This window comes from Haplochromis burtoni, unplaced genomic scaffold (assembly GCF_018398535.1).
Source record: "Haplochromis burtoni strain Fernald_Lab_line unplaced genomic scaffold, NCSU_Asbu1 Contig_441, whole genome shotgun sequence".
Lineage (NCBI taxonomy): Eukaryota > Metazoa > Chordata > Actinopteri > Cichliformes > Cichlidae > Haplochromis > Haplochromis burtoni.
In genome coordinates this window covers 286807-311420 of record NW_024582802.1, presented here as the reverse complement: position 1 = coordinate 311420, position 24614 = coordinate 286807, and the positions used below count along the sequence as shown (strand labels likewise).

The 24614-nt window shown below is 40.0% G+C and overlaps 3 protein-coding genes across 6 annotated transcripts in view; all 3 read right to left on the bottom strand.

Annotated features, from left to right (window-relative positions):
- Nucleotides 1-237: 237 nt before the first annotated feature.
- aldh3b1 (aldehyde dehydrogenase 3 family, member B1) lies at nt 238-9070 on the bottom strand. Its single transcript, XM_005945667.2, has 11 exons — nt 8793-9070; nt 7354-7524; nt 6921-7031; nt 6273-6393; nt 5733-5818; nt 5543-5624; nt 4911-5303; nt 2298-2464; nt 2108-2207; nt 1825-2026; nt 238-1420 (listed from the first exon to the last, which is right to left on the bottom strand). The coding sequence occupies exons 2-10, from the start codon at nt 7513-7515 to the stop codon at nt 1842-1844; spliced, it is 1407 nt and encodes a 468-aa protein (XP_005945729.1). The 5' UTR covers nt 7516-7524; nt 8793-9070; the 3' UTR covers nt 238-1420; nt 1825-1841.
- Nucleotides 9071-10948: 1878 nt separating this feature from the next.
- Nucleotides 10949-18068, bottom strand: LOC102307616 (serine/threonine-protein phosphatase 4 catalytic subunit B). 2 transcript variants are annotated; one of them, XM_005945664.3, is made up of 9 exons: nt 17927-18068; nt 16991-17272; nt 15590-15641; nt 15451-15501; nt 13651-13752; nt 13365-13538; nt 13115-13241; nt 12805-12994; nt 10949-11924 (listed from the first exon to the last, which is right to left on the bottom strand). In XM_005945664.3, exons 2-9 carry the CDS (start codon nt 17098-17100, stop codon nt 11795-11797), a joined length of 936 nt encoding a protein of 311 aa, XP_005945726.1. In that variant the 5' UTR covers nt 17101-17272; nt 17927-18068; the 3' UTR covers nt 10949-11794. The 2 variants fall into 2 exon arrangements, with proteins under 2 accessions (XP_005945726.1, XP_005945727.1); XM_005945665.3 differs by having other exon boundaries at nt 17797-18045.
- Nucleotides 18069-18935: 867 nt separating this feature from the next.
- cln3 (CLN3 lysosomal/endosomal transmembrane protein, battenin) overlaps nt 18936-24614 on the bottom strand; it is a 24024-nt gene continuing 18345 nt past the window's right edge. For 2 of the 3 annotated variants that reach the window (XM_042213409.1, XM_042213407.1), the window contains exons 10-15: nt 23240-23295; nt 23097-23165; nt 22917-22972; nt 22728-22821; nt 21835-21975; nt 18936-21553 (exon numbers count right to left, since the gene is read on the bottom strand). In XM_042213409.1, the coding sequence (XP_042069343.1) occupies nt 21437-21553; nt 21835-21975; nt 22728-22821; nt 22917-22972; nt 23097-23165; nt 23240-23295 (533 nt within the window). In that variant the 3' untranslated portion in view covers nt 18936-21436. The remainder of the gene's footprint in view (nt 21554-21834; nt 21976-22727; nt 22822-22916; nt 22973-23096; nt 23166-23239; nt 23296-24614) is intronic. The other variant, XM_042213408.1, reaches the window with a different exon arrangement.

Sequence of the window (24614 nt, the reverse complement as noted above, 5' to 3'; positions counted from 1 at the left end):
CATATGAAAATAAAGTGTAACAATTACTCCTATTATCATAATTATGCTTAACATGTAACACCAAGTGTGTCATATTTGATAGATGAGCTTTTATGAGATGTCAGTGTACTTTTGGTTTCCCAACCAAAAAAGTAAATAAATAGGACAATGCATTTTTAAGCAATGAGTTGCACAAGTGTAGCAAAGATGAGACATTTCACCGTCATGAAAATGAAACCAGCATATGCTAACAAATGCTAATTAGTATTTGTTTTTAATGTCAGAAGATTGAATAAACAATAACAAAATATATAATTTCCTGGCAAATATAATATGGTTTCGACTTACAGGAGAAAGATACTCATGAGCATTATTGGTTTAAAGTTGCTAAAATTACTTGTATAGCTGCATTACTAACACAATAAGTTTGAAGTCGGCACCTTGTTAATCAAGCTAGCTAACGTTAGCTAAACGTTGCACCGCTAAACGTGATAGCTTCTGGCTACAAAAAGACCAACATGCTAACATTTTAGGCAGGCAATTATCAGGAGGCATCATTGTCTCAATCACTAGTTGTAAGTCTTACTGAAGATTATATTCACTTTAATAATGTTCCCTATTTGAAGAGTATTATTAGATATGCTCATTGTCAATGCAATGATATCAGTCAGTGTACAGTATTACAATTCTGATACATTTCTAACATACCGACACTCAGCAAACATCATTTTGAACAAAAATAAGTCACTTTTATAAAACATTCAGAAAAAGCTCCATCAAATAAACATAGCCAACACCGATTTGGTCACCGATTTCTCCCTTCATAATATAAAGATTATGAGAGAGAATTTTACTTTTCTTAAAAAGCTTTTTTCTTTTTTTTTTAAGGCTGTTCGACACAGTTTTTTAAAACATTAACCTGACATGTCAGATGTTATTCAAAACTGTTAGAAAGGCAGGAACTTTTCAAAAAGTACTTGGCACATGACTTCAAGAACCTCAGTCTGGTACAGTCTAACAGGCCAAGTTAAACCACAGGATTAATACAGCACAGTTTGTAGAGGTAGGACAACAAAGAGGGGGAAAAAGGCAACAGGAAGCATCTTTGATTACTCGCTTTTAAAGCTAGTAAGTCAGTAATGCAGTTAACATTTCAGCAGATAGTTTGTGCAGAAAATGAGCACTTTGGGAAAAGCTCTTTCAAAAGGAAATAATCATATGTTTATCATATGCATCATCACTCCTAAGACATGCCCGATACTGCCACAGGTATAATAATCCAGTGAGGTAAATAAAACATCGTCTTTGTTGGGTAACAAAATAAATTCAAAAGAGCTATTTCTTTTTCTGCTTCAACACTAAAATGATTTATTTGAATGCAACTTTATTCATTTTTTGAATGACACTTGACAACATGCAGCGCTCAGTCCAGATGGAGGATCTGTAAAAATAACAGAAATATTATGAGCATAACAGAGTCATGAACCTTAATAAGAAACTTGTCTATTTAGAGCCAATATTAACAAAAATGAGTTATTTAATAAAACAGCATAAAAGTAAGTAAGATGACATAATTTTTGTTATTTACATCCAACTACATCTTAGCAGCCCGGTGGATGCAGAAAATATAATCGAGGCTCGAGCGACTCCTTCATGGATAAGTCAAACCACAATGAATTTTAATGTTATTCTAAATAACTAAGACACTCAAAGCAACTTCTTAAACATCTATACTGTTATTAAGTAAGATACGAATGCCTTAACATCTAAATAAACTTAATTACTAAGGCTTATTACAAAATCCTTAATGTGAACCGTTACTCATCATCTCTCGCTCTCACTCACACTCTTCTTGCCGGTCATCACATGATTGAGCAGCTCTTGGGTGAGGTGGTCCAGCGCAGCCAGCTCAACTTTTCATCACTATACGGTGGGTAGCGCAGGGCGTTAAGTTTTTCCAAAGCCCAACCACGCAGCATGACTGCTCGCTGGTGACTGAACGCCTCAAAGCCCCAGTGACCATGGTAGTGACCAAATCCACTGTTTCCTGGATGGCAGAGTGAACACTGGTTACGCATATGACTGCATCTCTTACATCTCTTTCTCAGCAGGCCAGCCTGACACATACCTACACCTCCAAAGGGCAGGCCTGGCAGGGCCATGTGCACAATTCCATCATTAGAGCAGAATCCTCCACTGCTTGAATTTTCCAGCACCTTCTTAACCACCTTAAAGAAATAATGACAATATTAGCTAAAAGACTAAATGTTATAAATGTTACAGCAGAAAGTGGAGGCTGCAGAGTTCTGTGTTCTTACAGAGGATTCATCTGAGAAAACATAGAAGGCCAGAGGCTTCTCTTTTGTTTTGGTTAATTTGATGCTTTCCTCCAGAGACTCAATTGTGAGGATCGGCAGGATGGGGCCAAAGATCTCCTCCTCCATTAGAGCATCATCTTCAGTTACATCCACCACTACCGTTGGAGCTATGGAAAGATGAGGACAAAATATTCTTTCATATATGCATTTTTTTCAGTCAAGGAAATTCAGACTCAAGCTACTTTATAGAAAAGTGTGACAAAAAAAGGATACAAGGAATGAGGTGAGATGACCTGTAAAGGATGCAGTCAAAAGAAGAATAACATAATGATCTCACTGACAAAAATAATGAAGTGTGTTACCCATGTAACCTGGTTTCTGTTAGTAACTTGGGTACAAAAATACACATGAATCCATTTGTTTGGTTTTTGTTTGCGCTTTTCCCCCTTTCACTCAGATTTTTCTAACATTTTTATATGTAGTTAATGTTTGAGTCTTTACTAAGCTAACGACAATGCAGTTTAAAAATAATCTTGTTTTATTGTCCAACTCTGCTCTGATCTGCTGGTTGTAGAACGCCCTCTGGTGGACAAACTTTGCAAAATCAACATGCATAACTTGGTTGAAGGGTGTTTCTCTTGTCTCTTCTTTACTTTTTACATTCTCATTTAATCACTCATCACACCAATGAATCTCCAAATAGCTAATGTCAGCCAATATATCAGCCCCATCAATACACTGGTCACACTCTAATATAAAGACTGCTTTAAGAAAAAGTGAGACTATTTAAACACTAGTATTCACTGTGCCATCCAAGTCATTTAATTCAGGTGTTCCAATCATTTCATGGCAAGGTGGATAAAATCAAGCAGTTTTACTGCATTTGTGAAAGAATGGGTCGCTCTCATGAGCTCAGGGAATTGCAGTGTGTTACCGTGATAGGATGCCACCTTTGCAACAAGTCCACTCATGAAATTTCCTCACTATTAAAAATATTCCACAGTCAGCTGTTGCATTATAACCAAGTTAGAGCGATTAGGATCGACAGTAAGTCGGCCACAAAGTGGTAGGCCATATAAAATAACAACTGAGGTGCATAGTGCACAGAGGTCACCACGTTTCTGCAGAGCCAACCGTTACAGAGCCCCAAACTTCATGTGGTGTTCACCACCCTGCCACTGGACTCTAACACAGTGGAGATTTGTTCTCTGGAGAGACCAATCACACTTCTCTGTCGCTAGAATGGTACAGGTCTGATTGCACTGTGCCAAGTGTAAAGTTTGGTGGAGGGGGAATTATGGTGTAGTGTTTTTCAGAAGTTGGATTCAGTCCCTTAGTTCTAGTGAAAGGAACTCTTAACGTTTCAGCAGAGCAAGATATTTTGAACAATTTCACACTCCCAATTTTGTGGGAACAGTTTTGGGATGGCCCCTTCCTGTTACAACATCACTAACAGTGCATAAAGCAATTTCCATAAAGATATGGATGAGTCAGTTTGGTGTCTAAGAACTGCCAGAGTCCTGACCTCAACCCAAAAGAACACCTTTGAGAAGAATTATGTAGAGCAGAGACTGCGAGTCAGGCCTTCTCATGCAACATCAGTCTCTGACCTCACAAATGTGCTTCTGAGAGAATAGTCAAAAATTCCCAGAAACACACTGCTAAACTTGTGGAAGTTAGATCTGAAAAGGTTAGGCTGATGTCATTTTCAACCATCCATCCATTCGCGGAAGGCATTTTCAGCCATATGGATTGAAATTGGGATGTCACTCAAGTTCATATGCATGTGAAAGCAGACAAGCAAATAATTCTGGCAATATAGTACAGGTCTCAAAGCTGAAAGGCAATTTCTTTTTCTTTTTTAAAAGCGGTGCAAGGCCAACTCTGGGCTGGGAGAGCGACTTTTTCACAACAACAATTTTACATGTGAAACTGATGAATAAACTTTCCCTACATCAATGGTCAAGAAGACTGTTAATTTCCTCTTTTTGTTTTTCCTTGAAACATTAAGTAAAAGTGTGATCTAAACACAGATCAGCCACAACAATGAACAAAAACAAGGAAAAAGTAATGTTCTGTGGAGAAATCCTGGGTTCTGACATTGATGTTTATTTAGTTTGACTTGTACCACCTACCTAAACATTTTTGTAGACCCAACACACCTTGCCATGGTAATGGCACTCCCCAATGGCAGCAGTCTCCCCCAGTAGGACAATGTGTCCCATCACACCAGAGAAACTGTTCAAGACCGGTTCAACATGACAAAGAATTTAAGTGTTGACTTGGCCTCCTCACTTTCCAGATCCAAATCCAACTGTGCACCAATGGGAAAGACTGGAACAAGCCCGCTCCACAGGCCCTACCCTGCAACCGCCAGGACCCAAGGGACTGGCTACCAATGTCCCGATACCAGACAGAGATTACTTGTCCACGCCTCAACGGGTCAGAGCTGGTGGAAAGAGAGGACCTACACAATATTAGGCAGGTATTCTTAATGTTGTGGCCGACTGGTGTAACATTTTTTGCATTGTTTATTTAAAAGTAAATGTATACCAGCTAATATACGGTCTTATACCAAACACCAAATCCTCCTTAAAATACTTTTTAACCCACCTATGTACCTATCCTTCTCGTCGTGCTCTCCTCCCACAACGACCTTGCCCTTGGTCCTGTTGAGCAGTCCCATCAGACGAGTCCAGTGTTTAGGTGTTACAATGCGTGACATATCGGGGCTCTTCTGAATGTCACTGCCGTAGAAGTCCTCCAGGACCTGGCGCAACGCAGGCACAAGGGCATCACAAGTGGCTTTCGAGCACAGAACGTAATCCGGTGCCACACAGCTCTGGCCAGCATTGAAAAACTTGGACCACACCAAGCGGTGAGCAGCAGCAGTGGCATTCACCCGACCATATATTAAGCAGGGGCACTTGCCTCCCAGCTCCAAGGTCACTGGGGTCAAGTGGACTGCAGCAGCCTGGAGGACAACGCGTGCCACAGCCTGAGAACCTAACAAAGACGGGTGAAGACTCAGTTCCCAGAACAGAAAAGGATAATCTACATTTCAGTCTTACTAAGCCAACCAGGGAAAAGAGGAGAGAATTGTGTGTCACTTTACTATTGACATGCTGTATTAGACAGTTCATAATTAACTCATAATCATCTAAACCTCTAAACAGTACAGTGAAGCTTTGGCTATGTAAAATTCCTGACATTTGATGCATACCTGTGTGCTCTGAGGTTTTTACCTGTGTAGAAAATGTGGTCAAATCGATTCTTCAGAAGGGCTTGGGTCTCCTTTGCTCCACCGCGAACAACTGCATAACAGTCCTGTCAACAGTCATATCGTCACTGTCACGTTCACTGTGCCCATCTCTATTCATAACAATTGTGAAAAACTCATTTGTTACTTCTGGTTGATATTATCAGTTATTTCACCTTAGACAGATATTTGGGGATGAGCTCCGTTATCAGATTGTCTGTGGCGGCGCTGACTTCGGAGGGCTTGATGACCACACAGTTTCCTAATCAAAGACATCAACAACAGGCAGCATGTAAAGGCACGTGAAGTCACAGCAGTTACATTGTCATGTTTATAAAATCATTCAAGGTGGACTCTAGGACTCGTTGCCATATTTGCAAATTCTGTCAGCTCACTTTAAAACTTTCGCTCTTACTTTTAGAAATATTACCAAGTTGAGTTCCACTGTGTCTATGAACTGTTAGTCATCCCTTTATTTCATCACATTTGAATTATTGAACTTCAAAACATCCCTAAGACGTCTGCAGATTGTTCAGAGCGCTCCTGTGAGGTATTCACATGTCACACCACCACGCCCCTCCCAGTTACATTTTTCCTGAGCTAGCATTAAATCTCTGAAGTCACCTCACTCAAGGTACCTGTGATTACATTATTGTCATCAATTTTAATGTTGCCTTCAGGATTTAGTTTTGCTAAAAGCGTGTTTGTGGAACTACCTGCAGCAATGGCTCCAATCAAGGGTACGATGAGAAGTTGCATGGGGTAGTTCCATGGCCCGATGATCAACACAACTCCTAAAGGTTCCCTCCGTACAAAACATTCATCAAGCTTTGTGGCCTGAACAACAGAAAACATTACAAAATAAATTATGCAGCAAGAAAAGGCTTTTTAAAATGCAGGACATGCATAGATATATGAAGATATTTTGGATTGCTGTCAGTAAATGCTAGACATATACATTTTATAAATTTAACATTAAAAACAGTCTGAAAACTATATGTGCCAATGAGGCACTGGCCATAAATTTCATCTTGCAAAAAATAGAAAGCGCAGCACACGTCGTATTTCAGTCTGTGCTCTTTGTTTAACAGTGATTTCCTAATAAATACGTTCAGAGTGGAGTTGCTACATTCATTCTCATCATTCTGCAGTGGTGAATTTCCTTTGGCACTGCCTGAAATCTCTCTGGGAGGTGCCAGGAATTTCTCTCTGCAGGAAAAAGACTGCGAGGACACAAGAGGTTCAACTTGTTTGACATGAGGAGTATTACTTGGGCCATGAAAACAGTTGTGTAATGTTTCCTTTTTTGTTTTATTTGGCCACACACACACTATTAATAAGTCTTTTTTTTTTTTTAAACTTACCAAGTTTTTGCTCACATACTCCGGCTGCATCCAGCTTGTGAGGTTACTGAGGGCGCAATGGAGCTCGTTCATCACTATTTCAACCTCAGACAGGATGGCCTCAAATTTTGGCTATTGTGCAACGACAGCAACAACAGCAAGACAATTAGTGCTTATTTAAGAACAGCAGACAACAATGAATAATCTACTAATAAAACCATTGGAATTATCGATTAAATTCACTAAGCTATTCTCACTTTAATGTTTTTTAAAGGAGATGTTAACCACTTCCGTACAGTTGTATTACGTGCTTTAAAACAAATTGTCATGATTGCAAAATCATCATGACAGCAAGACAAACAAAAGCCTGAGGCTTTAGTTGCGTAATTATGTGTTGGAGAATTACAGTCATGTGTTCATGCTTTGTGTGGAACACGTGAGCACAGTCCTGTACCTTTGTGAGGTCTTTGTGCAGCGCATTTACAATCTGCTCCTCGTTGTCTTTGATCATGGACATTAGGTTGGTCAGCTGTGTCCTGCGAAACTTCTCCGGTATTGTAACACGCGATTCAAACGCTGTGCGCAGCCTTTCCAAAACCTGACTCTGGCTCTCCATTTTTTCAAGCTTCACAAAAAGAAAAGAAAGAAAAGGATTGTTTTCCCTAGAAGCTGTAACGGGCAAATACTTTGTGAAAGGTGGACATTAACTTCTCACATCTTCAACCCAGTGCACGTCGATTACTTATTCCTACTCAGAAATGTTAAACGTCATGAGAAACGTTACAAAAACTGTATTAGGTAAATGATGAATTATACCAAATGTATGTGTATAAAATCTGCATTTTAAAAAGCAAACCACCACTCTTTACATACTCCTGTCAGTCTTCTGACGGAATAGTTGGCAACGATATTTCAATTTGTGTAATTACTCTGACAGCGTTTGCATGGTCACTGTTGTGACAGCCTGTAATAACGGCAGATGACTCATTTGAAAAAGGGATTATGGAACCCGGTGAGTAACGTGAGCTGCACATTTCCTCATCCCAGTAAGTCTAGTTTGGAAAACGCTGAACAAGACCAGCGAGTCTGAGAAATTACTGCCACACACAGCTTTTAAATCCACTATTTATGGATTTCGCAACATTTCACAGGGGCAGTAGCGGTTTTTGATAGGGGCGACACAGGCGTTTGGGGGGGGGCATTGTGGTGGGGGGCGCCATCAGGGGCATGGGGGGAAAAAATAAATAAAAAAAATTGCTGGTACTCATGCTGCCCCGACATCATGCCAGCGCATATTGGGAACGGCATAGGCACCGATCAGTTTTCTATCGCCCATTTGCTGGGAGTAAGGGCGCCCTTCGTTTGCAAGGTGCGCCAGAAGGAGTGTTCGCCCAGGGCGCAAAAACAGCTAGGACCTCCACTGCACAGCGGATATATCAAATATTTGTGTGGCGAAGTGACCGGAACACTGATTTTGCGGAATGGGGAAGAAATACTAACTGTGACATTTCCAACGGACATTCGCACGCTACTGTAGACAATGGCACGCGGACGTTAACTGATAAGTGCAGTCAAACAGCACAGAAACGACGAATTATCAAACAAATTTTTTTCACATAATTATTACAGCCTGGCAGATTTCCCACGCGGGATTTGGATGCCCATAAGTGCATTCGTACGCTAGCTGTTTGTGGTTAGGGCGAAAAAAACTTTATCGTGGGAAGTAATTCCCGGGAGAGATGAACAAAAGGTTCCAGTGTAATCATTTTTTTCAGTGTGGGAGTCAGGATTTTCTCACGATGGTTTAAACTGCTCTAACATTCATTTGCGTGAAGTAGCTAGCATTTTGCAAACAGCAGAAATAAAGCGAAGATACTGCTGTGTTTAGCCTACCTGCTACTGGGCTTATCGTCTGTCCAACTGGCAGACCTGCGAGCAGACACCGTGCCGACAAAATGCTGAAGACTGTTGACGTTTCCGGGCTTCACTCCTTTTTTCGGAAGTACAGACACCGGGTTTCTTTGGGAGGGGAAACACTTTTGGTCGAGCTAGAAAAACTAGCCTTAAAACTTGTCAAGCGGCAAAGGTGGCTGTTTTTAGTATACATTTCCGTGTGCGAAGCATTGACTGTAAGCGAGTTAAGTGTCGCAGTTATTTGGCTCAGTGGTCCCCGCGGAGGGTTACATTTGACGTTTTTACGGGTACAGCAGTTATTCCCGTTTTAGCGTGAATAAGACAAACTCCCGTTTAAACCTTATTTACCAAAGCCAGCCTTACGTGCCCCAGGGACGGCAAAATAAAGCTGTCCACTTTTATACTTTCACACATTTTTCATTGTCTAAACCAGGGGTCTGCAACCTTTTACACACAAAGAGCCACTTGGACCCTGTTTCCACGCAAAAGAAAACACTGGGAGCCGCAAATACTTTTTGAAATCTAAAATGAAGATAACACTGTATATATTGTTTGTTTGTTTTTACCTTTATGCTTTGTGTGAACAACTAAAGTAAGTAAGCAAAGTTTATTTATTACACTTAAACTCCCGGAGAGCAGCCATTTTCACAGACAGCCAGTCACAAAGCGCTGTACACAAATATTAAAATAAACAATACAATCAATAGACATTATACACAATGTAAAGATCAAATGTACATAATGTAAAGAATATAAAATACGTAGATCAACAAAAGGCTTGTTTGAACAGAAAAGTTTTTAACTGCTTTTTAAAATAATCCACAGAGCAACTAAGGTGTGTTGCTTATGAAATCCATGAAGTGCTACAGAGAAAATTACATTTTATTTATGTAATTAACACATTTTGAACTCTTAAAGAAATATAACAAAAGGAAAGACACCCAGCTGAACTAAAATAATCCATGTAGCAAACAACAACTGTTGTGAGCCGCCACCCTTATATCGCCTTTGGGCTTTTGGAGCCTTGACCTGACTTTTAAAAAGTAATTGAAAAAAAAAGCACTATGCTGCTAAAAAAAAAATAGATATTTGCAAAATTCTGCCTAAGTATGTATTTTACCTGGTTAATGTGTGTGGCGGGGCGTGGTCTGCAGCGCCGCTGCAAGGGAGGCGGACGCACCTGAGCGGCACCCGCAATCACGCCTCGCCGCCTTAAAGTCTGTGCTCTCTCTGCTGTTGTGTTGTCGGGCTGTGAGCTGAAAAGCTACAGCCGGCTGTGTGCGTACAGCACCCGCGTGTGAAAAGTGGTCAATAAAGAGATGCTGGATAGCGTGTTCATGCAAACATTGTCAGGTCTGCCGTGATATGTTTACAATAAGACTTATGGTCCCGAACCTCTGCGCACAGCGTCTGCCAATCGGGGCTTTCATCTTTACGCAGGACTGTAAGCTGTCATCTGTGAGGCGTGAGCGGTGTTTGTTTTTAACATAGCTCACGGTGGAGAACAGTTACTGACATAATGTGGATCCGAAGATCCATAACTGGCCTACCTGGGTTTGAAAGTCTCGATAAATGCACGGCGTTTCGGCGAGTATACCGGGGAGTCGGACGCACCTGAGCGGCACCCGCAATCACGCCTCGCCGCCTTAAAGTCTGTGCTCTCTCTGCTGTTGCGTTGTCTAAAATACATATTTTCTGCCTAAATTCATAATTAGGCAGAATTGTGCAAATATCTATTTTTTTTTAGCAGCATAGTGCTTTTTAGCAGCGAGTGTGACGCTTATTTTGAGCGATGAAAAAATAAGATAATTTTTTTTATATTTCAAAATCACAATAATCTTCCAATTTAGAACTACAAGTTAAAAAAAAAGAACTAAACACAAATAAAATACACTTCAGCTAAATACTTTAATTTTTTTCCCCAAACCACCCGGAGCCGCAGTATAAGGACAAAAGAGCCGCAGGTCGCCGTCCCCTGGTCTAAACAAACAATGATGCTATTTTGACAATTAGCGTATTGTGACTAACATCTTAGACAATGGAAGTAAAAGCAGATTGAAAAAATCCTCTAAGTAACAAACTGACAACTGTGGATTTGTAGCCATCTTTCATAAGGAGGTGCAACTGAATTGATATATCAGCATAGATACAAAACTTTTATTTTCACAATATCAAAATTGACACACCTACAGAGAAGTGTAGATTAAAAGAAATTAAGAGGGCAATGGTTAATACATGACTCGCGTTGGCAGTCGTAACATCTCTGGTGTTAAGATGTGAGGGTGTGGAGCTCTCGGGAAGCTCTTGTTAAAAGGAGCACATGTGGTGGGAGACAGTTAAACAGCAAATAAAGAGAAGAGAGGGCATTTTGTTTAATCCTGGCAGCAACAATTATACAAAAATCAAAAACAGAGACAACATATGCATTGAAGGAATTTCTAAAATGATAAAACAAGCTTCCTACGGCTGCATACTTTAGAAAAATCATGAAAAAGGAGAAGAAGAAAAAAAGAAGAAGAAAAAAACAGCACTCCTTCCAAATACGTCTAAAACTAAATGACAGTGTCTGTCACAGGAGGGGGACAAAAAAACAAAACAACTACTACAATTGTAGTGAAAGTTGAGCCAGGAAAGGAGAAATTCATATCTACACAGAGTGAGGAAGATGAGAACAAATGGAAGGAGAGCAGAAAGAAATGGCCATCTTTATGTAGCTGAAGAGAAATGACAACAGTCATGGGCCCATTAACCACCTCGCCCTTACACCTTCCACAGTGACTGCTCTGTCAGGCTTGGGCAGTAGGGCAAAAAATCCAGCTCTTCAAGCTGAAGCTGTGCAGGAGCTTGGCAGGGTTTGGCAGGTTTTCTGTCTCACTGCTTTGAGTTCACACTGACAGAACGGTCCAGCGGCAGGATGGAGGGCAGCTGATGTGAAACGGTACTGGAAATTTGGATGTGTCATGGCTGTCTGCTCAAAGACTTCACAGGAAATAGTCGGCTACTGGTTTCTTGGAGGGTATGCCTCTGGTCTCTTGTGGTGCTGCTTCAAATATGATGAACTCCCGCTGTAGATGCTCATCCAACTCCAAGATGGCTGCTACATTACCACATCTGTTAGGAGAGGAACAAACATTGGTTATACACAAAAAGAGCCTTGTGTATATTTAATTAGCACAGTTTCAAACATTTCTTTGGTATGAAACAACACCGAGATGGCCTTAACCATGCCTGATCACTGGAAACTTTTCCTTTTATTAGTCATGTAATGTATGTAATCCCATCTATTCTGATTGTCAGTGGCCTTTCGTGCCGCCTGTCAAGAATAGAATGAGTTATATCAACTTTATATAGGCCATGTTTCATATTTTGATCGAGGAAAATTTCTTTCACTGTAATTATTTTTAGTGTTTTATCACCCAGCCATAGCACAACAGTATAAACTGCTCTATAGATAAAAGTTTCCTTACTACTATGCTTGTTAAAATGCATTCCCCAAAGTGAGTGTTGTTTTGTATCTATGCCAATTGGGTCAAAGCAGCAGACTGACATGTATGAAGCATTATGGGGAATCAAAATGTTACACAACGGCTTTTAATGCTTATTTGTCACAGGGGTAACCATCTCATATTTCAACAGTAGTAAGGTAAACAGAACAAATAGTCTGTTTATAAAGTAATCCACCATGAATGGAGGCTTGACTGGCCAATTCAGCTGACGTCAGTTGATGCTAGAACAAACCCGAACATGGTTCAACTTGTTGTACAGCAAGTCTCTACACAGCAGCAAATGCCTTTCCAAACATTTGCAATCTTAACATTGGCCTGCATAAGCTGTAGATTTCAATTTATAGTGCTGGAATTTCACTGGTAATTGCTGTTAATACTGAGACAACATGATCCGCCTTTGGAATATTTCAGGGACCAAATCAGTATTTACATGACGAGGACATCTTTCCCCATTCAAGATATCTGAGATTAATGTAGCTATGTACCTGTAGCAGTAGTTGGGTGCTGACCACACTGTGAGCACCGTCTCATTGAAGTGCCACTTGTAGCCTTCCATAACTAGCTGATGAGCTCGACAGATCATGTGGATGTCGTTGGCGGCGTTGAACTGAGCCACTACGTCACTCCCAAATAAGTAGCCGGCACCTCTAGGACTCACCCCCCAGCCTGTGGTGTCTGAAAGCAGAGAGAAACTGGTCACACAAACACATCCGTCATACAGTCCTTTAATTCTTCACTGCTGTTACTTGTTAACGTCAATTTCAATTTTTAGATGTCCAAGTGAACTGTCTGTACCTTCAGGGTCTGACCACAGGAGGTCACACATTGGTCCATCATGGGGCACTTCCTGTTTTCTATCAATGGTCCGGATCTGATCCAGTGTCTGGATGGAGGGAGACAATCCCCCGTGCACACAGAAGATCTACAGACACAGAATTATATCAAAACAAATGAAACAGCTACGTTACACAGGGAGTTTTAAAAGCAGTAACATGTTCAGAAGAAAACGCTACATATGAAGTAAGTGCTGGATGACGTATCTAACCTTGCCATCGATAATAGCAGAGAGAGACAGGTAGTCGAAAATCTCTGTGCAGTATCTCCAGACAGTGACTGAGCCATATTTGCGGAGGCACTCGTCATAGAAGCCGTAGACCTGGGTGATCTGTCGGGACTCGTGGTTTCCCCGGATCAAGGTAATCCGGTCCGGATAACGTACCTGGATCGTACAGCAGAGATAAAAGATGAAGAAAAGGGAGTTCTGACACCCCGTGGGAAAGTAAATGTAAAAACTGTGACTGGTGTAGCTCAGCAGTGGACAGACAAACTACCTTAAGAGCTAGCAACAGAAGAAAAGTCTCCACACTGTAGAAGCCTCTGTCCACAAAGTCACCCATGAACAGATAATTTGTCTCCGGGACATCTCCTCCCACCTGTCATGCAGAAAAATGAAAAAGAAGCCCTTTAAACAGATGCATACTGGTAATTAAATGTGCACAAGTCTCTACCTCCCCAACTCACAATAATGGGCTCCAAGACCTGCAATGCACCAAGACTGAACCATACCATTAGGGCTGCACGATTTTGCATATAATGAGAATCACGATTTTTTGGCTTAGAATTGAGATCACGATTCTCTCACGATTTTCTTTTCCAGTATAAATATTTATTGCACTTATTAACTGCACATCAACTTCGTAACAGTTGAGACTGAACATAAAAACAATAAATAAACATAAAAACAACAAATGTCTCACGTTTTGTTGTTGCCGCAAAATGTTGTACTGCTTGAAATTCCGTCTCCACCGTTGCTCGACGCTGCGTGTATAGAGCAGGTAGTGCAACAATAGAAAAATAGTTGCGGGACGGCACTGTGTAGCGTTTGTCTAGGGTGTTGATCATTTTCCTAAATCCCTCGTTTTGCACAGTGTTGATGGGAGCCATATCTTTGGTCAGGTGATAAGTGATAGCCTCCGTAATTTCTTTGTGCCTGCGGGAGTTCGACGGGTATAGGGAAGCGCTGTATAAGGTTCCCGTTATTGATGTTTGGGTGGTTGACCGGGACGGATTTTCTCCTGTCACTTTCTCGTCATCCCTGACGTGCTCTCCGTTGTTTTTTCCCTGCTAATTTTAGCATCACACGGCACAGCTTCTGTATCACGTGGTATAAGGCTCCGCCCTTGTCATTTGTTGAGCAGGAAGAGTGAGCGCTTGTTTTCATGCAGATTACGTCCCGGATCAAAATGCGGTACAATCGTCGTCTTTTTTTTTTTTTTTTTAAATCGTTGTCATTTGGAAATGAGATCGCACATAAGTATGAATCGAGATCGCGATTTTCTAACGATTAATCGTGCAGCCCTAAGTACCATATCTCAAAATATTACCTCACATGAGATTAGTAAAAGAAACTAGCATCAATTCACTATTTGGACGACATTTTGGTCCAATACTGACTCAAAGCTACACTGGGTATCGATACATTGGAGCAGCAGTGTACTGCTTGCACCCACTCTCGCTCTTCATTACGTCTGCTGTAAATCTTATTGAGAAGCCTCTACTGGAGCATTTACAGCAACATAACATGATGCCAAGTTTCTCGTCAGCTTCACTGTGTGAGTGTGTGAGGAGGTGTACTCACAGGAAGAGCCATAACAGGAGAAACTAGGATGTCCATAAGTAACAGCAGTATGAAATGAGACTCATGCATATTTTAGCTGAAAAATAAAAATGTACCCCCCCAATTTTACTAATACCTTTTCACTGGATTTATATTCTTAAATATATTTATTGATGAATTTAGGAGCGCAGTGTGAAAGCTGAGCGACACGTTGCCTTAAACATAAAGAACGATACCCAGATTTTCATCAGAATTAAGAATACGAATTATTCATTTAATACAGTTATGGAATCAGTACTCAGTATGGTCACACACTCAAACCCCAGGCAAGAGTATCAAATTTAAAAAGCTGCATTTATTTCTAATAACTAACCAAGTTTAGTAGTGCTGTGCAGGATTGTAACTCAGCAACAGAATAACACCTGTGTGCAGTATCATACTTAAACGACGAAATATAACCCAATCAGAAGCAAAAGAGATTTTAAAAACAAATAGAAAAAGAAAAAAAACTTACTCTAAAAAGTTCTTTCAAGTCATAGAACTGACCGTGTATATCTCCACAAACCTGTAAGAAATAACAGGAGAAACATTATTACCACATTTATCTGACATCCAGGCAAATTCGGAGACAACAGTGAGTAGATGTTACTTACCGTAACAGGAGAATCTACTCTCTGGACATTGCTTTCTTCAACCAAAATCTCTCTAAAAGGAATAAAAATACATATGTGTATTTATTAATAAACAAATAACGCACAACAGCACAAGACTAACAGCAGACATAAAACAATCCTTGAGTTACAGACAAGCACCCCCTAGTGGCCACATCTACCGTTTCCTGTTGTGACTCCAGAAACACAGCTGACAGGTGATGTAACTGCAACTTGAAAAATATCCAAACTAAACAGACTTTTTGAAGCCCAGTGACAGATCGGGGGTGGGGGGGGGCCACCTACACTACACTCCTCCACCTACACTCCTCCACCAACCACAATAATCATTTCAAATTAAGATCAGATTGCTTAAATTGTTTCTCCATCATCCTTATCTGAGTTACTTGATTATTTAATAATATCCAGGAGCAGCTGATTGGCTAACAAAGGTCAGTCAGGATAAGGCTCCATTTAATGAGTCTGTATGGCAGTTTGCATCCAGTAGACTTATCCCAGTTCTTCCTAGTTCACAATAGGCCTGTGATTGGTCTTGCGCCTTATTCTATAATGATCGTAGCATACCTTTGCGTATATATATTTTTTCCTGGACTCGTCCAAGATCTTCAATCTTGATTAAATTTAATCTATAAACAACCTAGTCCTAAAATTCAATTCAATTCTATTTGTATAGCAACAACACTGCCCTCAAAGTGCTTTATACAGTAAAGATCCTGTCAGATCCCCAGAGAAAACAATCAAATGGGCCTCTATGAGCAAGCACTTAGCGACAGTGGGATTCGTAACATTTATATGGTGATTGATTAAAATATTAACTTTAAATAAAAAATATTATTTTGTTTACTGTGCATTTGTGTATAGAAACTGCATGATCAAGGTCTACTCAACATACCCAGTAGCATGTTTATATGCACAGTGCATAGACATTTAACAGTCACCAGAGGATTTAAGTTTTAACAACTCGTAAACTATTCCTGTTATATATCGTTAATAGATAAATATATTTTCTTTAAAATTCTCAGCTGTAACTGGTCAGCATCTGATGCAGGTCTGGCTAGTCTAGTTAATCAATTTTTGGCATCTGTAAAACTGTGCCAAATCAAACATGCGGAGCTCACCCATGTAGTGACCCCTTTGCCGAAACAGCCATTGGTCTGCATATAGTTAAGACAAAGAGGCTGCCCCATTACTTTTGAACATTACATATAAATATATTTAAGCTCTACTAAATATCACCCCTCTTAAAGTACGTTTAATTCGCAATCCTTCCTGTTCTTTAAGTATTCAGAAATAAGACAACAGCTAAACAGTTTTCTGCCTTGAATCGAGAGTGTATAATTGATTAAATAAAAGTACTGTTGGTCCAAGTACACTGATGCTTACCTAGCTTTGGCACACAGTGCTTTGACTTCATTTTCCTTGATGAGCTCACAGCGTCTGAGCTGCTCTATCTGTCGGTCCAGGTCACTGATGTCCCCCATTGTCACACACATAGGGAGAGCTGCTCACACACCAGGCACACACTCCTCTTCTCGCACACTGGGCTCGCTTAAAATATGTGGCTCCGAGAGCGAACAGCCCAAATAAAAACTTCCTCGAAACCAGCCGGGGGGCTTCAGCTCTTAAACGTCAGGGTATTGCTACGACGATGCTCGGAGTGACGAACTGCAGACAAAAAACATAAATTAGGTTATTCAACCGAAGTAATTCCGAGCTAAACATCGCAATAACAACCTGGTAGGCGGATAATCCAGTTTAGGTAATGTCTGCTGTATGATAAATAAGACCCGGTCGTACATAGAAATCCCTAACTAAACGCCAATTTAACACACCACTGTGAAAGTCATACGACTAGTTTGTTCACACCTAACATAAAAGTAGTCTCCCACAGAAAACTGATGTTATTCGTTAGGGAATGTAAGGCCTCGGGGCGTAGCAGTAAGCTAATATTAGCACGCTAGCTTACATCACAGCTAACGACGTCAGCGAACAACTGATTCTTTGATAACTTAGCCAACCATTTTGTTTGGGAATTTGAACAGATGCTTCACAAAAATGTCTGACAGTCGATACCAACAAACTACAGATAATCTATGTGCCAGAAAAAAACAAAATAAAAGCAATGTGTTAAGCGTAGTTGAAATGTTGCATGTTAGCGGGCTAATCGATGCCGACCTGGGCTAACTTACTTGGTTTTCGGCGTCAACGCTGGTTACTGCTAATGTCGCCAGTAAACTAGCTAATGCGAATAACACAATTTAAAAACGACTCAACTCGAATAACCAAAACAGCGAGCAAACGAAATGTTAAAGAACCAACGTTAATATATTTCAGTCCATGGAGCGTCGGCTCACTCACTGGCCCCTCTTCTTCCCCCGGTCTCGTCTTTGCCGGTTTACGCCTGCCGTGCTCGTGAACACTTGCAGGTCGGCTGTAACTTCCGGTATAGGAAGCGCACTACTCAGTCTACTCAACCCGACATTTACTGTAGTGGTAATTTACAGATCGCTTACTAGTCCATCCCAAATACTGAATATCATGAAAAGTTTACTTTTGTTTTCTTTTTTTAAGTGATTAATTAAAAAAAATAAACTCGATATTTATTGTATGAAAAGTATTTCAAAACCCTTTCTTACAATTTTGATCAAGTTTAAGGACACTAAATAAAGTCAGAAATATAGTATTTAATTTTGAGCCTCCCTATGGCCCCACAATAAGCAAGCAGGTTCAGGGTGGACTGAGCCGAGGTCAAAGGCAGGCCTCGGCTGTCCGATCCCCTCTTGCTGCTGTCTGAAACTGGAAAAGAGATATTCTAATATTTTGATTCAGGATTTCTGATTACCACCAGCTATAAACCATTATCATTAAAATCAAGAAAATATTGAACTACTGAAATATTTGACTTGTAATGAAGGTAGAATATACCCTTTTAATTTAATTATAAAGAATTAAAGTTTTTGTGTCATGTTCTGTGCTCCACTATGAAATGTAATGTAGTTCAAGTAGAAGTTTAACAAGAAAAATGTGTGCTATGGAACAGTAACCTATATTTATACATTTTAATTCATTTTGGCTTAGAAACATCACCTATAGCTTTGGGATACCACAGTATAAATTCTCCACTCTACAAGCATTTGTCTGATATATTAGGCACAAAGTGGACAGCAGAGAAAATACTGCAGATTGCTGACTATAGCAACCTTACTTTTTTCCCTAAATAATTTTGAATTAAATATTAGGTTAATAAATGGTTCACGAAACACCCCAGTTAAAGACCAACCTATGTTATCTTACATCACTATAAGTAATAAAGCACGACACATTCCAGTTTATGACACATACACTTTATATCAAAGAAAAAAATCGGTACAATTAGAAATGTCACGGCTCGCTGCGCAAGAAAGGACAACCACATGTTTGTAGCTAACTGGCAAGCTAACAAAGTCAAAGTGAACCTCATCTCTGATTTCCTGTAAAATTTGATTTGAAGCAAAGATTAAAAAACAATATTATGTTGTAACAAGGTTCTTCCAGTTAAGCATTAGCATTAGCTTTATGTGGTCATTAGAATGTCAGTAGGACCGTTGGTCTGCGTTTGAGTGTTCAGGAGAAAACAGGACACATGAATCAAGTATTTAAGGACATAAACTGCATTCCAAGAAAAGAAAACAAATTCAACAGCCCACAATGTTACAAAAAAATAACAAAAGTGCTTCCAAGAATTTTAGTAAAATACATGTCAGCATGACGGCATGAGCAACCTCTATTTTCTTTATTTTACAACAAAAATATTAAAATCAACTTTGTTTCACATCTCAGCCATTCCCAGGTGTTCTGTGCTCCACCTGCAGTGACTAACTGTGCAACAGTTTAACAAGCAGTCTTTCATTAGAATCAGAAAAGCCACAGCTAAGCAAAATTATGTCAAGTTGCACACGATAAACATCACAAAAACAAACCTGTGTGTGACATTGTTTTTGTACAAATCTGAAACAAGTGGCATTTTAAAGCTCCGAATGATCTCCTGGTATTAAAAACTATAATAGAAGGCATTTTTGCTCGCTTTGTTACATACACTCACATTTTTGCTCGCTTTGTTACATACACTCACATTTTTGCTCGCTTTGTTACATACACTCACATTTTTGCTCGCTTTGTTACATACACTCACATTTTTGCTCGCTTTGTTACATACACTCACATTTTTGCTCGCTTTGTTACATACACTCACATTTTTGCTCGCTTTGTTACATACACTCACATTTTTGCTCGCTTTGTTACATACACTCACATTTTTGCTCGCTTTGTTACATACACTCATCATGGACATGAATGTCATGGTAATTTTGGACTTTAATCATTTCTTTGAATTGTTTTCTTCCCAGAGAGGAATGATTTTACAGCATCTGCAAAAACAAAAGACTTTGAAAATGAGAATTGGATGCACATGGTTGAAGTTATTTTGGAAAAATTTCCACCTCAATCAGGCATGATTCTGACGTTATATTTGACCATTATTCTTCTCTTGGTTTCCTGGTACCAACCTGGATTTTAAGCATAGTCCACAATCTTTCAGTAAGATTGAAGTCACCTATAGTCATGTCAAAAAAATAATGAAAATCCCAAATTTCAGATTCATTTCTACGATGAGTGTTTGCAAACGTTTGACTACAACTGAAATACGAAAGTAATCTCTGCTATTTATTAACATGAATTAAACTCTTAACTATAGAACTACTTATTATAGAAGGCACTTAGTGAGAGCCGTCAGGCTTCAGCATTATATTTACTCACAGTTTCTTCAAATAATAATAATAATAATAATGTATACTTTATTGATCACCGTGGGAAAATTCCTCTTATTTAACCCATTCACTCAGTGAAGCAGTGGGCAGCCACCAATCTAGTGCCCAGGGAGCAGTACCTTGGTCAGGGTAGCTGTTCAGTAGATTCAAACCCCCAACCTTCCGATCATGGGGCAACCACTCTACCTACTTTGCCCCCTGAAAGCAATAGTTTTATAATTTCACCTCCCAAAAATTTTATTGCAGCATTCAATGACTGAGCTCTCTGACTTTTAAAATAGTTTGAAAATAGTAATGGCACATCCTAGCTGAGTAGTCATTCATAGAACTGTTTCTGAACCCAGAGTTCAGTTTGAGGAGTTACTGTTAAAATGAAGGTCAGTAAAATAACAGTTTAGATTTTAAGGTAAATCTTAGCGTTGAAGGTTGGTGTGGAGGGATTTCCTACACAATACTGGCTGCCTGGTCACAGCTCAGAGATACTTTATACTTAAAGATGACTCTTTAGTTACCACAATTAAAACACAGTAAACTTGCTGAAATGACATCTCCTCTTCTGTGACTTTAAAATGTATTGCATTTATATTTCTTTTATTCGTTATGTCAAATTTAAATATATCCCGATCTTGTTTCACATTGAAAGCTTTTGTTCTGTGAACCACTGGAAGGTTTTTCATGAAGGAAAACCACAAAGAAACTGGTCATCAAAACAAGACAATATTTTCTGGCCTATCGGTTTCACTGATCTGTTTCAGGTTTACCTTCTGTGATCGTAGGTAGGATGTTATTGATATTATTTGATCTCTGGCTGAAGGTATAAAACACTTTTGTGGACTCTGGACTTTCTATATAGTTCACTTGCTGTTATCTATAAATATGCAGCAAGTACAGGATGTGGAGTCAAAGACTTTATATTGACATTTTTATGTAATGTCTGCTTTTTGTCTCTAACCCAGTTCGGATTTAAAAATCGAACGCACCCACGTTTTGCTTACTCATCGTGCTGGTCAGTGTGTGGGCTTGGTTATAATGAACAGAAGTAAGTGTGGACAGGAAGAGATATGAGTCCAGCCACAGTTATGCCCAGGCTGTCTCCAATGCTGGCAGCAGCCATGGAGAACTCCCTGTGTCTGTCTTCAGTCTGTAGGAGAAAAGAGAAGACACTCTGAGGTAGATGCATGCTTACTGTGGAGTAAAAACAGCTCAACAGTGCACAGCTGCTTCTGTACTGATCTCCTAAAATAATCATTGTGACATTTGCAGAGTGTGTATGTATCCGTGAATGGATAAAAAATGAAATGCAGCTTTGCACAGAGGTCGAAGAACAGAAAATATGGAATTATCCAGATTCCTAAAGTCAGAACTGTCTAGAATACTCCAGAGTCTAAACTATATGAATGGTTCTCTGAAGCTGTCCTTTACCTCCTTGCTGATGAAGTGGAAGGTGTTGACATATGCTGCTCCACCCAGAAGACCCTCATAGAGGATAAAAGCGAACACCAACCAAACAGTGGGCAGGAACAGGTAACGTACAGCTAACAGAAGAAACACAGCGTTCAGCGTCTGTGGAGAGGAGAGAGAAGCAGCTCTGAGAAACACAGCAGTGTCTGTAAAGTATACATTCACACAGTTAACAACCCCATATGCATGTACTATAGTTATCTGCATCACAAAGCAACACAAATTATTCAGTCACCTGAAAACAAACCATAAACTATGCAATGTTTGATGGAAAAAAATCATTTATTCAGCTCTCCTATTATTTCAGCCTGAGTGTCACTTTGTCCTAAACAGTTGTTGAGACACTCTGCAAAGGCACACCTCTCCTGGCTTCTTTCTTTTTCTACAGTCAGATTTTCTCCAAATTTCTTGCCTTAGAGGTGCAGGCTTCTCTCTTATACAACATCATCAGCACTTTCTCTGTTTCACCTGGAAATGGGGCAGGGTCACTGTGTAAATAGTATGAACGTTTCCTTGTAAATATTACTAGATGAGGATCATTGTGTGGTTGTAATTTTTTGAGGACAGCTGCTGCACCGTTTTGTTATTGGCTGCTCCTAACACTTCTATGCACTAATGCAGCTTCACCTACTGCCTAATGGACCAATTATGGATTTGTGCACAACATTTTATATGCACTACGTACACACAGATACACACAAGCAGCAAAAAATACTGATGTTCAAATCTATTGTTTGTAATGAGTAGCCAGTCAGAATAAAGTTGCAGGTTAAGCTCCTCCACCAAAAAAAGGGAGCCTAGCTTAACCCAGACATCCTTCTGGTGCTGATTTGTATTTTATTCTCATTTCTCACCTGCAGAACACTGAGAATCCACACTTTCCTGATCTTCACACAGTGCAGAGAGGATCGAGAGAGCAGTACACCAAGCTGGTACAGAGTCTGATACCTGAGGATGCAAACAAGAGACAAGTAGAGCTGCACACCCCAAACAATCTGCATGAAGTCATTCATACTGAATACTCTCTGTAATGGATCACTGACCAGCGATACTGAGCTGCATGGGTCAGGAAAATATTGTGGAAGAACAGGAGTTCCATCTTACAGAGAGGGAAAAATATTCCTGGTTCAATATTCTCACAACATCACACAAAATCAGAGCCAAGTTTCACTAACAGCATGCAGTGAGCTGAGTGTGCTGCTAGAGGGCATCAGAGGACTCACCAAACCCTGGTTGATGAAATACTCGGTTAAGTAGACCACTCCCAGTTGAAGCACAAACTTCCACAAGCCCTGCTCACAGAAATCAAGTTCAGTAGCAGTTTGGCTGAACAGTTTCAGATCAAACAAGTAAACGGTGTACTTACTCTGATAACAAACAGTCTCTCTCTGAAACTGAGAGGCCCAGTGGGTTGGTCTTCTGCTACATTCAAGAGGAAGAGAACATTATTTCCCAATAAGCAGCAGAACTTTAAAACAACAATTCATTCACATAAACTGTGAAGTTCCACAGCAGGAGATGAAGTCAGCAGCCTCATGTTCTCTGTCTTTGTTAAGTGTTAACAAACAGTTTGCAAAAAGAAAGTTGTGATAACGTGGTCAGAAATTACAAATCATTGAAACATTTCATTTCTGGGTACTAAATGATACGTATACACATAGCAGCCTCTCACTGAGGCCACTGTAAGGTAACAACTATACAAACTGTTGAGCAGCAATAGGAAGCAACTGCCAATACACTGAGTATCAGTATCAGTCACATGAGTAAGAACAGAGAGGAACATGTGATCCGTTTAGCTTAGCACGCAAATTTGTGTTCCAAAAGGTGGTCAGAAACTGAGACAGCTACTGCAGAGCCTGTGAGCGCTCGTATTTTACTCCGGCTACAATTTGGCCTTCTGGCACAGACGTACCGGAGCATTCAGGCCCTCACTGCCAGACTGCGAAAGTTTCTTCCCCCAAACGTCAGACTACTGACCACTCACTTATCTGCACAATCTCATATACACAAACATGCACCACCAACTGTCATTGATGCACATTTCTGTTGCACTGTTGTGTCTGTATCGTTCTGGTCTGTCTGGTGCTGCGATGTTTTTTGCAGTTTTTGCACACTTGCACTGTATGTATGTATGTTGAAGCGCCTTGAGGTGACTTTTGTTGTGATTATATAAAGCGCCAAATCAATTCAATTCAAATAAATAAAATTTAATTGAATTGAATTAAAATACGTAGTCCTGTGCTGATTGTCTTTTATATGTCATGTCATATATGTCATTGACCATGATCGTGGAGGAACGCTGTCTCGCTTCACTGTGTACTGTAGCACTGAACATGGTTGAAATAACAATAAAGCCATTTGACTTGACCTCAGGTTTTCCTGTAATCGTTTCAAATTAAAAGCACTTTGGTGCTTCACTGGATAAAACACTTAATTTCTTAACTGGGCTCTTATTCTGAAATATTATGAAAACAAACGTTTTTTATTTACTTGTTAAGAACCACCATACAGTAAGTGAGGAAGAGAGGAACATGCATAGTTTAAATAGAGGCAGTGAGAGTCAGGATGAAGCTGTGCACAGACGACTTTCTGCAAGTGAAACTAATGTTTGATGCCACTGCAGATGTGTCATTTGATATATGCAAAAACTCAGGTAACCTGCATGCACATGTGCGCTACACCTCTGCCAATGCAGTCACACTGTGGCTGTATCCAAATTCAGGGTCTGCAGCCTTAAAGGC

Bases quoted from the DNA above. Each gene is read 5' to 3' on its own strand.
- aldh3b1 (XM_005945667.2), bottom strand. From the start codon at position 7,515: ATGGAGAGCCAGAGTCAGGTTTTGGAAAGGCTGCGCACAGCGTTTGAA. The intron at 7,032-7,353 runs GTACAGGACTGT...GTTGCACAATAG, and splicing joins TGCACAAAGACCTCACAAAG to CCAAAATTTGAGGCCATCCT. The intron at 6,394-6,920 runs GTAAGTTTAAAA...TCTGTTGTTCAG, and splicing joins AGTATGTGAGCAAAAACTTG to GCCACAAAGCTTGATGAATG.
- LOC102307616 (XM_005945664.3), bottom strand. From the start codon at position 17,100: ATGTGTGTGACAATGGGGGACATCAGTGACCTGGACCGACAGATAGAG. The intron at 13,242-13,364 runs GTTAGATACGTC...CTGTGTCTGTAG, and splicing joins CTGCTATTATCGATGGCAAG to ATCTTCTGTGTGCACGGGGG. The intron at 11,925-12,804 runs GTACATAGCTAC...CTCTCCTAACAG, and splicing joins GCACCCAACTACTGCTACAG to ATGTGGTAATGTAGCAGCCA.